This window comes from Zalophus californianus, chromosome 9 (assembly GCF_009762305.2).
Source record: "Zalophus californianus isolate mZalCal1 chromosome 9, mZalCal1.pri.v2, whole genome shotgun sequence".
Lineage (NCBI taxonomy): Eukaryota > Metazoa > Chordata > Mammalia > Carnivora > Otariidae > Zalophus > Zalophus californianus.
In genome coordinates, this window is record NC_045603.1 from 15404756 (window position 1) to 15421904 (window position 17149).

At 41.8% G+C, this 17149-nt stretch overlaps 1 protein-coding gene across 2 annotated transcripts; it reads right to left on the bottom strand.

Annotated features, from left to right (window-relative positions):
- Nucleotides 1-8174: 8174 nt before the first annotated feature.
- LOC113921873 (60S ribosomal protein L5-like) lies at nucleotides 8175-9276 on the bottom strand. Of its 2 annotated transcripts, XM_027593269.2 has the most exons (2): nucleotides 9014-9256; nucleotides 8175-8878 (listed from the first exon to the last, which is right to left on the bottom strand). In XM_027593269.2, exons 1-2 carry the CDS (start codon nucleotides 9199-9201, stop codon nucleotides 8311-8313), a joined length of 756 nt encoding a protein of 251 aa, XP_027449070.1. In that variant the 5' UTR covers nucleotides 9202-9256; the 3' UTR covers nucleotides 8175-8310. The 2 variants fall into 2 exon arrangements, with proteins under 2 accessions (XP_027449070.1, XP_027449068.1); XM_027593267.1 differs by having other exon boundaries at nucleotides 8175-9276.
- Between the last annotated feature and the right edge of the window lie 7873 nt (nucleotides 9277-17149).

The following is a 17149-nucleotide window of genomic DNA, read 5'->3' on the forward strand; positions in this document are numbered from 1 at the left end:
TGTTGAATCACAGAGCTGTACCTCTGAAACAAATAATATAATATATGTTAAAAGAAAAAAAGAAGAAGAAGAAGAAGATAGCAGGAAGGGAAGAATGAAGGGGGGGAAATCGGAGGGAGAGACGAACCATGAGAGATGATGGACTCTGAAAAACAAACTGAGGTTTCTAGAGGGGAGGGGGTTGGGGGGATGGGTTAGCCTGGTGATGGGTATTAAAGAGGGCACGTTCTGCATGGAGCACTGGGTGTTATACACAAACAATGAATCATGGAACACTACATCAAAAACTAATGATGTAATGTATGGTGATTAACATAAAAATAAAAATTAAAAAAAAAGATTCTCTTTCTCCCTCAGCTCCTCCCCACCCCATGCACTCTCTCTGTCTCTCTCTCTCTCAAAATAATAATAAACAAATGGTGGGAGGAGATATATGGAGACCATCAGGTGCCTATCCAGTAGTCCTTTCACTTCTTCTTGGATAACAGAACCCCAATTGTTAGTAGGTGTCAGCTTCAGAGGATTAATTGTGATTGATTTAAGCCAACAATGGCAATTTGTATTTGGACACTAATTAGTCTAAAGGTAAGCTTGTAATCAGGTGATGGCCAATGAGATTAAGGGGAAATCTGCTAGAGGACTTTGAGAAGTTTTTCCTCTTTGATAAAAGAGGAAGCTGCACAAGATAGAAGACTTTTTGGCCCTATCCATTTCCTTCTTCCTGGGATGCTGAAAAGTAAGATTGCAATACTTGGAGCCACTGTCCCTTGCCTAGCACCTTGAGAGGAGAACTTGCAAACACACTGAAGATCCAGCACAGAAAGATTAGAAGAGCTGGGGTCCTCAGTGATATTGTTGAGCCTTGGAAGTAACTCTGGGACAACCTATGTCCAGTCTGAGTGTTATGTGAAAAATGTGCATCCCCATTGTTTGAACCACTTCATCTGCATATGCTTTTACTTGCAGCCAAAAACATTCCTAACTAACAAAGTAGATAACTTTTAGAAGTCTTTCCAGATCCAAAATTGTCAGAGTATTAAATAACATTTCAAAAAGGAAAAAAAAGTAATTGTCAGGGAATATATGAAGTGATAGAAGTTTTAAAAGGAGAAGAAACAATTGAAGGTGGGCTAAACTTAGATATATCAATCAGGTGACAGGCATGGCATAAAACGTGGAAATGCAAATTGAAATGCCCCTATGAACAGAAAATTAGGTCAGGTCCCTCTGGAGGAAGGAAAAGAGCTGGTGCAAGTCCGTAGGATCAGAATTAGACAGTAAATATACCCTGAACAAATGCATGGCTTTATTGAGAAACAAATGACCATAAAGTCTTTTGAAATTATATTCATTCAAAGTAAGTGCTGTCTTTTGATAAGTAAGAGTACTAAAGACAAGTGACTTCAAAATGATCTCTTCCCATCGAAATTTTATGCGTCTATGGTTGCTTTTTATAGCTACCATTTTTCCAGAAAAGATCGCCTATGATCAGATGATTAGAACAAGTTGAAAGTCAAACTAGAATAAGGAATAAAGGCATTGCAGACTGCCTGCAGGCCCTACCCAAAACAAAGCTATCCAATGCCCGCGTCTGATTTGGTAAAAAATCTGTGAGCAAGATATCTGATATTTACAAGGTACTCCATAAATATTGGTTGAATCTGATTTTGCATAACATATTTTAAGTGACTATTCTCTACTTAGAGAAACAAGCAGAACTAATTGATGGGCACCAGTTGTCAAGAAATCAGTAAGAACTCTTCTGGGATCTTTCAGAAGAGACATAAAGACCTGAGGTCCACTTTGAACGATAGATCACAGTTACAACCCTGTATTTGGGTGATGTACACAGGGTTATAATAAAAATGACCAATATTTATTGAGTGCTCACTATGTGCCACATATTGTATATTCATTTTTTCCATTTAACCCTTGTAACAACTCTTTATTAGCTCCATTTTATAAATGAAGAAACTAGAATTCAGTGGAGTAAGCTCATCAAGGTCACTCAACCTAGAAAGCAACAGAACCAGGACTCAAGCTCAGTTCTAGCTGAGTCAAAAATCTTGTTGTTCACCACTACACTCCACAGGGGGAGAAAAGAGGAAAATGAACAGGAGGAGTGGGTTCTGGAACTGTCTAGGCTGGAAGAAAGGTGCTTCTCAGGTAGGCAGGATCGGAGAAGTGTAGGCTACATGGAGGAATTGGAAAGGAAACAAACTTCCTTGGAGATTTGAGAGAATTGGGGGACGGAGACAACTTAGCTTGGAGCTGGGATAGAAACAGATAAAACTGAAAAAAAAAAAAATAAATAAACCCAGGCTTCTAAAATAATCAGAAAAAGAACTGGACAAGGAACTGTTGAATTCTAATACCCAGTGTGTCTGGATTTCTCTGGTATCACAGGAAATCTCAAAACAAGTTTTTACCTCCCATACTAGATTCTTCCTAATTCAGCTTTTCTGATATCTGATGGAACTCTCATTCTGCAAAAGCAAAACATTTGCTGAATTCTCCACTTGCCTTGTTAGCAATTTCTTCTTTTAGAAGATCCAGGGAGCAATGATTAGGGCTATGTGACTGGGTGGAGAGTGTGCTGATGATGAGCTCAGGTTTTCAGACAGTACATACAAGAGGAGGGGATGAGGGACACATAATCAAGACTGAATGCATGAAGACGAGCAAAGCCCTATACGAATAATGCCCGGATCTCTAAAGCTTATTTAAAAATGCTACGAATGATTAAAAAAAAAAAAAAAGGATTCTTGTAGTTTAGAGAGATTAGGCCTGCTGCTTGGGGCTGAAAACACACTGTTAACAGATTTAAAAATAAAAAGCAACAAATGGAAACAACTGGCAAAATCAAATAATATGTTTAGAAAGGAACTAAGAATGAAAATGTCCAGTAGGATCTAGGGGAACCACAAGAGATAGTGCAGAAATCCTGGAATAGCAACAGAAGAGTTGTTTGCCACTTGGAGGACAGAAGGAATCCAAGGGGAGAGATTACCAGGACCTGGAGGGGGAGAGGGTCATAAAGAGCGGGGAGCCTTGAGAGGAGCAGTAACCTTCAGCAGAGGGACATGCAAAACCCAAGGCTGCCCTACAGGAAGAAAGCGTAAATCCCAGCCCTTGCCTCCTTTCTCCCTTCAGCCTCCTGCAAGGTTTGCCATTGGCTAAATCCAGCTGGGACCCAGAGGGCAAAGGAGACCTTAGTGTAGAACAGACTGGGAAACTCCTAGGGCAGAGAGAGGAGCCAAAAATGGTGAGAGAGAATTCAGGGCATCCGCAGAAGCTGGCACATGCCTCAATGTCTTGGTGTGTCTACAATTACCATGTAAAATAGGCACCGGATAGTAACTAGCAAAACATCCTTAAAGCAGAGTCTTCCCAACATATTTCCCTGGCTCTAGCTATTGCTCTCTCTCTGACCTATTACTTACACCTGAACCAACACTGACAGTGCTACTCACTGCAATTCTGCAAATGTTCTTGTACAAAATGCCTTCTTTCTAGATAGCTGCAATGGAACAATGTCTTTAGATCTTACTAGGTTTTAAGAGGGTGAGAAGAACCAGATGGCTGGTTACTTTGAAACCAACAGCAGAGACAGCTGGCACCAAAGAGCCCTGTTCCCTCCCATTATGCAGCCTTGGTAGTGGGAAGCAGCCAGCCAGGGAGGGACTATATTACCCAGCCTCACTTTCTTCTAGAGGAAGGTCAGGTGACTAGTACTAACCAATGGAACAAAAGCAAAGGTGATTTGTGTCTGTAGAGCCAAAGTCATTAGGGATAAGGTGTGACCGCATGCTCACTTCCCCGTTTATAATGAATACTCGGGGTCATGTGTGAAGACTGTGGTGTCATGAGATGGAAAGACCCAATTTCCTAAGTTGCCACTTCCATGAACACCACTCAGGAGAGTCACCTGACCAGAATATCCACATTTTGAAAAAAGTGACAAGTAAACTTTTATTAAGAGTGGTTAGTTCTTTGTCACAGCTGTTAGCCTATCCTAACAAATGTAAGACCCTTTACTCTGTAGTTACTTCCTGCAATCTCACTTTCAAATTCCTCACCCTTGGCTTCAAATTATAGGAGTCAGAATAAAAGACGAGTAGAAAAATTGTCCACTAGCTGCCTCACCAAGATTTTACTGTTTGACCATTCTGTGACAGAAACATTTGCACTGAATGTTTTTGTTGTTAAAAGACATCCACGTTATTTTCCTTTTGTAAAATTGCAGTTTGATGCAGTCCTGGAATCATATAAAGGAGTATCTGAGTCCAAGTTCTACCACTTCCTTATGCCGCCTGACCTTGGGCAGGTCCCATCAGCCCTCATCTCTGTCAAGCAAGGATATTAATAATGCCTCTCTGTCAGGTTGTTTTGAGGATCAAATAAGATAAGGGCTATGGAAACTTTGTTCACAATAAAGCTTCAGACAAAATCAATTCTAATCTCCAGGCACAGGGAGTCAACTTGCATTTGCCTTTTAAATGCATGGTCATGGTGTTGTCAAGTTAGCTCTCCCTCCTTTCTCTCAGATGGTGAGGTTCACTTCCTTCCACTCTCTCTCACCTCTATTAACAAGAAAGTAGTTCTTTTTATTGTTCAGAATTTTTGCAATTTGAGCTTTGCCCAAGGAAGAATGATTTTAAAAACTGGGTCCAAAAACAAATTAATAGAAATATCTTCTGTACATTGTAAGACCATGGGTTTACAATACAGCTCATTCTTTGCCCTGGGCTGTAGTTTCTCAGTGAAGTTGTTGGACTTCTATGCATTCCACACCCCCCCCAAAAAAGTGTGTGTGTGTCTGTGTGTGTGTGTATCTCCAGATGTCCTATTTATTATTCCAAATAAAATGTGCCCTTTGTTGTTTTAAATTTCTTCTGTATTTATAAGTAGGATTTTTTAAATCACTAGGTCTTTTTTAAACCTCAAGACATAAATAGTGGATCTACTTCAATCCTCTCATTTTATAAATAAGGAAACAGAAGCCCAGAAGACCAGAGATACTTCATGACCCAATTTAAGTATCACCTCCTCCAATAAGCTTTTCCAGTTTTCTCTTCCCTCTCTCAAGCTGAGTGGGGTACCCTTCCTCTGTCATGGAACATGTTGGTGAGAGAACCAGATTCTGAATGCTTCATAGGAAGGCACCAAGTCTTCTCTGTCCCTCCAAGAACTTCTGACCTCCATGTAAATATCCAGCTATCTTTTGCTTCTGTGTCCTTGGCCAAAACTGGGTCACATGATCTAGTGCAAGGGAGGCTGGAAAAGAGAATTTTTAGCTGAACACATTACCTCCTCCACAAAAATCGGGGTTCTATGAGCAGAGAAGAAGGGGAGATGGATATGAGTTAACTGTCTAAGTTCATCCTGGTAGTAGAACGGGACTAGGACCTAGGTAGGCTGAGTTTCAGCCCATCCACTACCTAGTACCACCTCAATACCATAAATCCAGTTATATGAGTATTTGGTTCTTCATTCTTTCCAAGAATCATTGTTCTCTCCCTGCAGTATCTATAACCAATCTTATTATCGAGGGTTTTCTCTCCAATTCCCTCTGTAGTATTTATCCAAATACCTTAGTAATAGGAATGTGACATTGATGGAAATCTAATAAATGTAAGATCTTGGTGGGGTTTGTGGGGTTTTCCCAGTTTTTTTACTTCACTTATTTCCAGACTCAAATGTATTGTGACAGGTAATTCTATCTCACCCAACACTACAGAGTTACTAATAACTTGCCCTGCTGAATAAATCAGAGACCCTGAAAAAATGTGGAGTAAGCATTTGTTATGCACATATGGGATTTACCAAGTTTCTGCATTTGAAGGTCTAATATTAGGATTCACATGTTGTGCAAGGCTTTGCAGAGAAAAAGACATTTCACGTCTTCTCAACTTTGAAAATAGGGTATACTTTGCATGCAAACAAATCTATGTGAGTATAGTGCTTTTGAATAAATCACCAAGAAACAACGTTTCAATAAGCTGTAAGAAACATATTTCCAAGATCATTTTTAAAGCAGAAAATAAAATTAGGTGCAAGGATTTACATGACCTAGGGGATCAGGAGTTAGGCTGCACTTTTGGTTGGGTTGTGCTCATAATTAGCGGTGTGACCTTATGGAACATTTAGGTCTTTGGTTCTGTCATCTGTAAGGGGAGAGGATCGTACCAGGTGATCTTCAAGGCCCCGTGCATGTCTAAATTCTGTGATTCTGTTTCTTATGTGCTGAGATCAAGAGAGCCAATTTAGGGAGTTACATGATGGCCAAATCCTGAAAAGGGCATACTAACCTTTTGCCAGAATTGCCCTTGGATTTAAGGCTGATAAATTTTTAGAATTTATTTATCATAGAATTGTTACTATTTTGGCATATTACCCTTTGTTGGCAATTTACAGGCTTGTAATCATCAGAAACATGCTGTTTTGAATTCTACTCTTTTCACTTAACATCTTATCATAACTATTTGGCAATATTTCCACAGAGTCTTCATAATCACGGTTGTAGTGGGGCGATGTCATTCCATTTGGCTGATATGTCACAAATTTGGGGTCATCCTTGCCCTTCCTCTCATATTCCGCATCCGGTTCCTCAGCAAATCCTATCAGCTCCACCTTCAGATTATGTCCAGAATCTGACCCCTTCGCACCATCTCTGCTGTAACCACCCTGTCCAGGCCGCCATTATCTGTTGTCTGGATTATTTTCATGGTCTTCCATCTGGCATGTCTGCTTCCACACGTGCCCACTAGAGTGTGTATTTCACACACCTGCCCTGGTGAGGTCCTTTCAAACCATTGTCTTATCTTGTCCCTTTTCTTCTCAAAACTCTCCAGGGACTTCTCATCTTACTCAGATCCAAATCTTCCTACGGCCTTAAGATCCTATGTGATCCAGTTTCCCTTCTACTTCTCTGACCCCATCTTCAACCATTGTTCCCCTTGCTCACTCTACTCCCACTCTCCAGGCCTCCTTGTTGCTCTTTCCAGACATGCTCTCGACCCAGAGCCTCTGCAATCACTGCAACCTCAACCCAGAATGCCATTCCTCCCACATTCTCATGGCTCCCCTTCTTATTATTTTCAGGTCTCTGTTCAAAAGTCACTCCATCAGAGCAGTCTTCCCTGTCCACCCTGCTAAAATAGCAACCGCCCTCCAGCACTCTCTGGGTTTCTTTATTTTTGTTTGTGACACTTAGCATCACCTGACATACAATTTACTTATTTATAGCCTTTCAACACCACCACTGGAAATGGAAGCCCCAGGAGGGCAGGGACTTTGTTTTCTTCACTGCTGTATTCCCATACTCAGAACTACAGGTCAATAAATATTTGTTTAATGAATGGATTAAACTAGTTGATCAATGTAGGACTTCAGGTTATAGGTCTGGTGGTGAAACACTCAGGAGAGAATGTTAGGAAGCAAGACAAGACAAGCAAAAGAGATCATATCATCAAGATCCCTGTGTGTTGTGCCAAAGTTTTCAATTTTATCTCTGCCTAAGTGGAAGCCATAGAAAGACTTTCATCAGGGAAACAACAAAACCATATTTGTATTAAAAAAGCCAACTCTGTCAGTAGTGGGGAGAATGCATTTGAGACAAAGGAAAGAAGTCAGGAAGGGGGCTATTGCAAAATCCATGAGAGAGACTACTCACATGAGAGCCAACATAACAGAAGGGGAAATTGGAGGAGACAGATTCAAGGGATAGAAAGGAAATTGGAACAGGAGGATTTTGAGATTGGTTGTGGGGGAGGGAAGACAAGGAAAAGGGTGATTACCAAGTTTCTAGTTGGGCATCTGGAGTGGGTAGGGGTACTCTCACCAGAAAAAAAGGGGGAGAAACAGATCTGAGGGAAAAGAAGAGGAGCTCAGTTGTGACGCTTAAGTTGGAGTTATCTGTGAGTCTTCCAAGTGGAGATGCCTGGTGAGCCTCTGAACATATAACGTAGGATCTCAAGAGAGAAGTCTGAGTTGGAAATACAGATTTGGCAGCAATGGCACATAGTCATTGGAGTGACTGACATTCCTCAGTAAGTGTGTTGGAGGAAGAGGAGAAGGGGGGTTGGGATAGAACCCTGGGGTCCAGGAGACAATGAAGAAAGAGTTGAAAGAGCACTGAGCAGCATGGAGTCAATGTTTTTTTTTTTTTTTTTAACTCCTCTGCTTTTTTATTTCAGGTTATTTCCAACAGTTTCATTAATAAGAGTTTAACACAGACAGCTGCTTGATGAATAAGTTTATTACTGTCTTTATCTGAAAAATCTTCATAGAAAATTGTGGTTTGGTTTATTAACTCTCAGCAGCCCGCTCCTGAGCTCTAAGGAAGCTTGCCTTCTTCTGAGCTACCCGATCTTTCTTTTGGGCAAGAGACATTTTGGGACGGTTCCACCTCTTCTTTTTAACTTCTTTCTTAGGCTTCTTCTCATAAACTGGATTCTCTCGTATAGCAGCATGAGCTTTCTTATACATCTCCTCCATGTCTGGAGTTACGTTGTTCTTTATGTATTGAGAGAATTGTTTCTTGTAAGCATCTTCATCTTCTTCCATTAGGTAACGCATATAATCTGCAACATTCTGAACCATGATGTGCTTTCGATGTACTTCTGCATTGAATTCCTTGCTTTCTGAATCATAACCAGGGAATCGTTTGGTACTGTGAGGGATAGACAAGCCTCCATCCACTGCTCCCTTGAGGGCCCCAAAAACTTTATTTCCAGTAGTAGTTCTGGCAAGCCCTGCATCCAAATAGCAGGTGAAGGCACCAGGTTGACCATCAATGCTTTCCACATTGTATTCATCTCCAGTCACTTCCACTTGGCCTTCATAGATCTTGTCCATGCCAAACCTATTTAGGAGCCTGCGGGCCAGCAGCAGGCCGGTACAATATGCTGCAGCATAATTTGTCAGGCCAACCTTCACACCATACTTTGGGAGTTCATGAGCATAAGCCGCACAAACTATCATATCTCCTTCTATGCAGGCATAAGCAATCTGACAAATGATATCTCTGTTGGTTACACGAACTATCATCCTGTATTTAGGTGTGTTGTACTTATTTTTATCTTGAATTACCAAGCATTTCCGGGCATAATAATCAGTTTTACCCTCTCGTCTTCTTCTAAATTTCACTTGGTATCTCTTGAAGTAAGCCTTATTCTTGACAACCTTAACAAACCCCATCCTGCGGAACAGAGACCAGCATCCGCGGCTCGCCACAGACCAGCAGGCCCAGAAGCGCTCCGCTAGGGGGAAAAAAGGAGTCAATGGTTTTAAGACCACAACATGGTCACTGGTGTCAAAGCAACAGCAAGTTCAAGAAAACGACGAACTGAAGTGGATCCCTGAAATCTAGCCATTAGGAAAGTCAAAAGGGACATTGATAGGAGCAATTTCAGGCTTAAAAAACAAATTGCAGTGAAGCTACGGAGAAGGGAGAAGACGCTAAAGGCATGGTTAGGGATTTGGAGAGAAAATTACAGTGTAGTTTTTTTGTTTTGTTTTGTTTTGTTTTTTGCATCTCCTATAATTCAGACCTTTGATCTGGCTGAAAGAAAACTAATCAGCTGGGGGAAAACTACTTATTTTTTGATGATGATCTAACTCTGCCAAGTGCATTAGCCTATGTCCACCTTTAGCCCTGAAAAACAAAACAAAATAAAGAAGGTAGCTGGTTTAAAAGAAATATTATCTGTGGTAGCGACAAAAGTTACCTACCCATCATCCTTTCTCGCCTTCTGTATCATGAACAGAACTCTGATTTTATTCAGGGTAATAATGTGTTCAGCTAAAAGTCTACTTCTCTTAGCCTCGTTTGCAACTAGGGAGACGTACATGCAAATCTTTGGGTGGGGCTTTCAGGAGTGGCTCAGTTGGTTAAGCGACTGCCTTTGGCTCAGGTCATGATCCTGGAGTCCCGGGATTGAGTCCCGCATCAGGCTCCCTGCTCAGCGGGGAGTCTGCTTCTCCCTCTGACCCTCTCCCCTCTCATGCTCTCTCTCTCTCTCTCATTCTCTCTCTCTCAAATAAATAAATAAATAAAATCTTTAAAAAAAAAATGGAAAGCTCCTTAAAGAAGAATACTAATTCAACAGGAGGGGGCTTTTTTTTTTTTTTTTAACCTTTGCCCTTCCTTTTTATCTTTTGGAAAGGAGATGTGATGACTGGACCTCCAATAGCCATATTGGACCCATGGAGTTACTTTAAGGATGGAAGTCACAGGCTAAGGTTGGCATAGCTGAAAATACATTCAGATCCCTAATGCTATCACAGAGATGCTATCCTCTCCTTAAAATTTCTGCCCACAGGCTTCTTGTATGTGAAAGAATAAACCCCTATTTGGTTGTAGTTGTGTCTCTGCTTGCTATTAGCAGCTGAACACAATTCCTAATTGATACATCACCTTATACACCTGACTTTGAATTACTCTTCTGTTTGGGTCTGGCCTTCTCCAAGAGCTGCCACCAAAGTACTGCAATATTAAGAGCACTGAAATAGCCGTCTGCTTGAGAAATATATTCACCTGGTTGCTGATGCCTAAAATCCCTGGGATAGTGGCCAGAGTCTTGTTTTCCCACTCAAGATAAGGCTTATGTTGCAAATACCCATGAGAGATGTCTCAAGAAGTGAAGTTTATTCTCTGAGCTTGAACTGGGTTTCAGTCTGGGGTGGGGAAGGAACATGATAATGGATGGACATCTGGGGCAGAGGGGGCATTGAAGGGATAGGAGCTCCTGCCAGAGCCAAGCAGGTGGGCACTAGGGCCCAGATGACATATTTTACCAGCTTCATAAGCTTACCTTAAGGTGGGCCCAGGAGAGGAACCAGTAGTAAAATAACTAATGTTTACAGAGCATTCATTCTATACCATGCATTTTACTTACATCATTTCATTGAATCCCTACAACATCCCTGTGAGATTAGGTGGTCTTGTTTTTAAACCCATCTTACACATGAGGGAACTGAGGCACAGAAATTTTAAATAAACAGGAGATCTGGCATTTGAACCATGGTCCAGCTCATGCCAGAGCCTTAGCTCTAACTATTGATAATTTAAGTAATAATAGCATTATTATTTTATATGTATTGACATTAACAACTTCATGAAGTAGTTACAACTCATGTCCCCATTTTATACGTGAAAAACTGAGGCAAGGAGAGGTTAGGGAATCTGCCCCTGGTCGATGTGGCTAGAAAGTGAGAGAACTGAAATTTGAGCTCACGTCTGTCTCACTCCAGAACTGATATATACTGGGGAGAAATTTAATTTTTCTAACGTTTTTCAAGGTCCCTCATTTTTAACCCACTAAAAAGCCAGAAAATAGGTGACATCATTCAATACATCTTAGTCATCCAATGCTCAATTCACTATTAGAAGCAAACACTATATAAATCCACTCATACAGGCATTAATGACACCCAAGAGAGTGACACCCATTATTCTCCTTATTTTACAAATTTGGATGCACAGAGATCACGAGACTTACCCAAATACAATTAAGTAATCAAAATACATTTTGGTGGGGTGCCCTAGGACCCTAGTCTGGGCTGTTTAGCAGTGAGATGAAAGATGGAGCTCTTCTGTATAATTCTGAGCTTGAAAAGCTCCCAGAGGCCTCAGACTTACATTTTAAAGATGAACCTTTATTTCCCCTGCTCCTCTCCCCTTTTTGAAATAAAGGCTTATTTTTCATTCCTGAGGAACTCACTCACTACAGCAGATCGTCTGGGAACAATGTTCATGTGTTAGGGACTCAGAGGTTGGGGCTAGAGGTACCTGGAATGGAAAGGGGCCCATGGATCATACCGACATCTGAAAAAGCCCCTGGAAAAAAGGAGGAGACTGAGCAGGGCTGACTGGCTATCAGCTGCTGCTTTCCGAGGCCTCAGGCATGTTCTCTTTCAGCTGACAGGAAAAGTCACTGAGGTGAACAGAGGACACAAAAGAAATCCCGAGCTCAGGCTGGAATTCACTTACAGTCACATCGAGACAGGCTCCCCAAGCGTCTCCTTGGCCTCTACTCTTCACTGTGACCCTGAAGTGGATGGATGGAGTCTCCAACAATTCAAGCTGTAGCCTTCTAGAAGAGAGACAGGTCTCTGAAAATTCCACTGCAGTGCTGCTGTGACAGGAAGTGGCTGCAGAGGGTCAGCACCTTTCAGCTCCGCCATGTTAAATAGCTCAATGACTGGACTATAAAGCACATGTTGGTTAATGAGAATTTTTGCATGAATTTAAGCTCAATGATAATTTTTTAAATTAAAATCTTAACAACGAGAGGTTTTTTTCCCACTTTTCAAATACTTGATTTTTTTTTTTTATAGTAGTCAATGCTGAGATAAGGTAGGGGCGTGGAACGATTTTCTCAGACTTACTGCTTGGGCACAAAGATTGGCAAACAGCTTAGCAAGAGCCTTTAAAAGGTTCATCTTCTTTGGCCCATGAATTTCACTCAAGAATTTATCCTAAGGAAATAATTAGAAATGCAAACAATGATTGGCATCCAGGGATATTGTTATAAATACCTTTTCTGAAATCTGTCCAGCACAACCACTACACACACGTACCTTTGTGGAAATTCTCCTTCTCTCATGGTTGATATGTCATCTTTCCACCCATCCGACCCCCTGGCCACCACTGACTGGAGGAAGTGGGACTGGGCACCCGCCCCAGCCTAGGCCAGTGAGAGTTCCCACACCCCCTTGACCAATTGTCGTTTATTGGTCCAGGGATGGCCAGTTATTTTTCAAGTTGGGTTTCCCTTGCACCTGAAGTAGTGCAGATGTTTAGTTATAAGAGCAAAAGTTGGAGACACAAAATGTGTTCTAATTTAAGATCAATTAGATTAACTATGGTACACCCATAAATGAAATACACATTCCTTAACAAATGGAATGTATTATTGTTGTTACCAGCAGCATTCAAACATGTTGTGTCATATTTCTTCTATCTAAAAAGATACCCTCCTTTGACCCACCTCCATCCCACATCCCACCTCTGTCCTCCCTTTTCTGCAAGATTACTAGAAGGGTTTACCTAAATTCACTGTCAGCAGTTTCTCTTCCCATTCTTTCTGGAATCCTCTCTAATCAGGCTCTGCTCCACCAAAATTGTTCTTGTCAAAGTCACCAATGACTTTCACATTGGCAAGTCCATTTGACCAATGTTCATTCCTCATCTTTCTAGACCTTAACAGCAGCATTTGACACAGTTGATGGCTTGCATCTTGAAATTCTTCCTGCACTTCGCTTCTGAGACTTGATTCTTTCTTGTTCTCCTACCTCCCAGTTCACTGTCTCTTAGTCTTCTTTTGCTGGTTCCTCCTCACTCTCTTCACTTCTGGACATTGTAGTGCCCAGAACGCAGTCCTCAGGTCTCTTTTCTTTTCATACTCTCTTGGGGGTCTCATCCTGCCCATGACTTTAAATGCCTTGTATGCACTTTCTATGTACTATGATGACTTGCAAGTTCTAGCTCCAGCTTGAGTTTCTGTCCTGAATTCCCGACTCCTATATCAAACTGCTTACTCTCCTTCTAAACTTAGATATCTAATAGGCAACGCAAACTTGTCCAAAATTGATTTCATAATTTCCTCTACCCCTCCAAGATCCATCTCTGAAACTTGCACTTCCAATCTAAGTAAGTGGGCACTGCCATTCACCTTATTGCCCAGGCCCATCTATTAGTAGGGGCTGTTCCTGGACAGTAGAATCACAGGTAATTTTGTTTGTTTGTTTGTTTTTCTTTGCATTGTTGAATGAGCAGCATTGATCAGAGGAAGAATCAATCATATTAGAGAAGGGAGTGGACTCAGGAATAAAGAGTAGATAAGGAATCTGTGAATTTAAGGCAATGGGTACAAATGCAAATAAAAACAAGTGGAAATTCAGATAAAATAAGGAGAAGGAAACCAAAAACTGTAGAATGTTTGCAGCCTATGACCACGAAAACCAGGTAGCCAAGAGCAGCTGGAGTTTGACCAAATGGAGCAGCCAGTCCGTGTGAGACTGACAATTGCAGGACTTAGCTTTACTACATGTACTTGGCCAGACCATAACGTCTGGTCTGGGTTCTAGGTTAGGTTACACTCAGTTAAAAATTCCTTCTCCTCAGCATTACTCCTGAAGCAGCAGAAAGTGTATGAATAGTACAAGTATGCAGGACCATGGACTTGGCCCCCATTCTCTCTTATCTCAGAGAGGTGCACCTAGACTTAGCCCACACGAATGCAATATCTGCCAGATCAGAGGAGCATAGAGTCACCAGCTCGAGGTTTCCTCCACCCTCAGCCAGGGCAGGCTAGAAACAACGAATATTACCATAGAAGGCCGAAACTCTGCTTCTCAGTCAGTCAGGTCATCTAAGCGAATGGTCCTGGTTCCAAGACTTGGAATTCTGCACTGGCGTAATCTTGCGTTATCTGCACTTATACTTCAAGGCCAGGGGCTTTCTTTTTCTGTCTGCCCAGAGGCTTTCTGTGTACAAGACTTGCCCTGGAAATCTGTATTAGTCAGGGATCTCCAGAGAAACAGAACCAATAGGATGTATATACACATATAAATAGAGATTTCTGTTAAAGAGTTGGCTCACATGATTATGGAGGCTTAGCAAATCCAAAATCTGATGGAGTAGGCCAGGAGGCTGGGAATTGAGGAACAGCTGCACTTTGAGACTGAAGGCTACCTGCTGGCAGAATTCCCTCTTGCTGGGGACCCACAGTCTTGTTCTGTTAAGACCTTCAACTGATTAGACAAGGCCTACCCATGTTCTGGAGCATAATCTGCTTTACTCACAGTCCACTAATTTAAATACTAATCTTGTCCAAAACACGGTTTCACAGAAACATCCAGAAAAAATAATGTTTGACCAAATATCCAGGAACCATGGCACATAAAATTAACCATCACAACAGCTGGATTTCAGTTAAGGGACCCCCTACTTCATGATGAGGCAATTCCATTCAAGCAAAATCAAAGAGCCATGTGTGGGGGTGCCTGGGTGACTCAGTCACTTAAGCGCCCCACCCTTGATTTTGGCTCAGGTCATGATCTCAGGGTCATGAGATTGAGCCCCACGTCAGGCTCTGCACTCAGTGGGGAGTCTGCTGGAGATTCTCTCTCTCTCCCTCTCCCTCTGCCCCCTCCCCACTCCCTCTTAAAAATAAAATATTTAAAAAAAAAGAGCTGTGTGGTCTAACTGGATCCACCATGGGAGGAAGTCAAGGAGGGGGTTTGGGAAAGGTTTGTGTACTAGAGGGAACTCATGTGAGTTATGTGTAAATGGCTTAAATTGAGCCTGTGCAGTTAGAGCTTCTGGTTTCCAAATGATGTTCTCTTTTTTCCTATTGACTTCAGATGGAGTCCATGCAGATAATAAGTCATGTGGTTATGTATCCATGATGTTTTGCCTGGCTCCGCGCATTGGCATCACCACCTGGAGGGAAACTTCCAGCTGTCTGTCAGGAGCTCATTTGCCAGGTGCCTGGGTGGCTCTCGTTAAGCGTCTGCCTTCAGCTCAGGTCATGATCCCAGGGTCCGGGGATCAAGCCCCGCATCAGGCTCCCTGCTCAGCGGGGAGCCTGCTTCTCCCTCTCCCACTCCCCCTGCTTGTGTTCCCTCTCTCGCTCTGTCTCTCTCTGTCAAATAAATAAAATCTTTAAAAAAAAAAAAAAAAGGAGCTCATTTACCTGTTGACCTGGGACCACAACTGTAGCTGCCTGGTGGCTAGATGTTATAGCCCAGGAAGGCTGAGCATACCTAAATACGATCATGGGAGAACAAGAAAATACATACTTTCTTATCTTAGAAATTTCCTGTAAAAACATTAAAATAAGTTAAATAACAAATATAAAAACTGTGCTTGTTGAAGGAGAGGAAGGACAGTGGAAGGCAGGGGTCAGGGAACAGGAGAACATGAATAGCAGGAACACATTTCACCTCTGAGAAGCTCCTTCCCCTGCACCCCACCCAAGTCACTGGTTAGACTTGATCGTTTGTTCTTGATTCCCGTCATTAATCTAACTTTGAATTCTGGATTCTGATGTTACCTGCTATTTGGTTCTTATAGTCCAATTTTCTGAACTTGAGCTATGATATTGAATGTGATTAATATCATAATAAATGTTTATGGGAAGAGTTTGGAGCCTTTTTCCTAACATTCGACTGAGGTTGCCTTTGTAATATTGAATTTTATAAGTTATTTTTCCATTAATTATTTATAAAATCATAAATTACAAGGCTGGATGATATCTTAGGGTTGATGAAGTTCAACCCTCTGAGGGTTAGGAAACTGAGGTCCAGGGAGGAAATGAAGCAAATGACTTGCTCAAAATCAGTGTCTCCCTGAGATGAGCCTAGGCTCCAGCTCACCAGTGTCCCAGCGCTCTCTCTAGCGCATCACAGGGAGAAAATGCACGCTGCATTACAGGCAAGAAACAGAATCCCTTCCTGCCGACAGAGGCACAGGACTCCTTCCACATATTGCACGTTATTCTGGGAATTAATAGCTCAATTTGGTATTAAACGAAATGGCTCACGTGGCTGATCTGGCCCAAGTGAAGGATCAGCAAAATGGGGACCTGAGCTTCTCTGTATGATAATCAGGAGCAGTCCCTGAAGGAATAAGACAAACACATTAAAAGCCGTTCTGCAAAGCCAATTTTGGGCACTGGTCTGATTGCTGGATAAATCACACCAGGAAATTGAAATGAGTGGTGAGGATAGCACAGGCTGGGTACGTTAGAGGGAAGCAAACAGTTCTTTATACCTTAGAGAAATTACTCTATCAGAAGTGAAGAGGAGCTGTGCAGTATGTCCAGGGAAATAAGGAGAGACAAGGAAGAAGAAAAGAACATATATGAGATACATGAATCAAAAGGCTAAATTGATGTGAGAGGTGGTATGGGATTAAAATGAAGTAGGAAACTGATACGTCAGGACAGGGCTGAAAGGGGACAAAAAATGGCAAGAGAAACAAAAACCCGAAAGTACACTTACCTCTCAACAGTTCATGGACTTGATGATTTATTCTTTTTTTTTAGTGCCGGGTTAGACTGACATGAGCACAAAATACAGAACTCCTGCCCTCTTTCTTTGCTAGCCTATATACAGAGAATGCAAATTAGTACAAAGC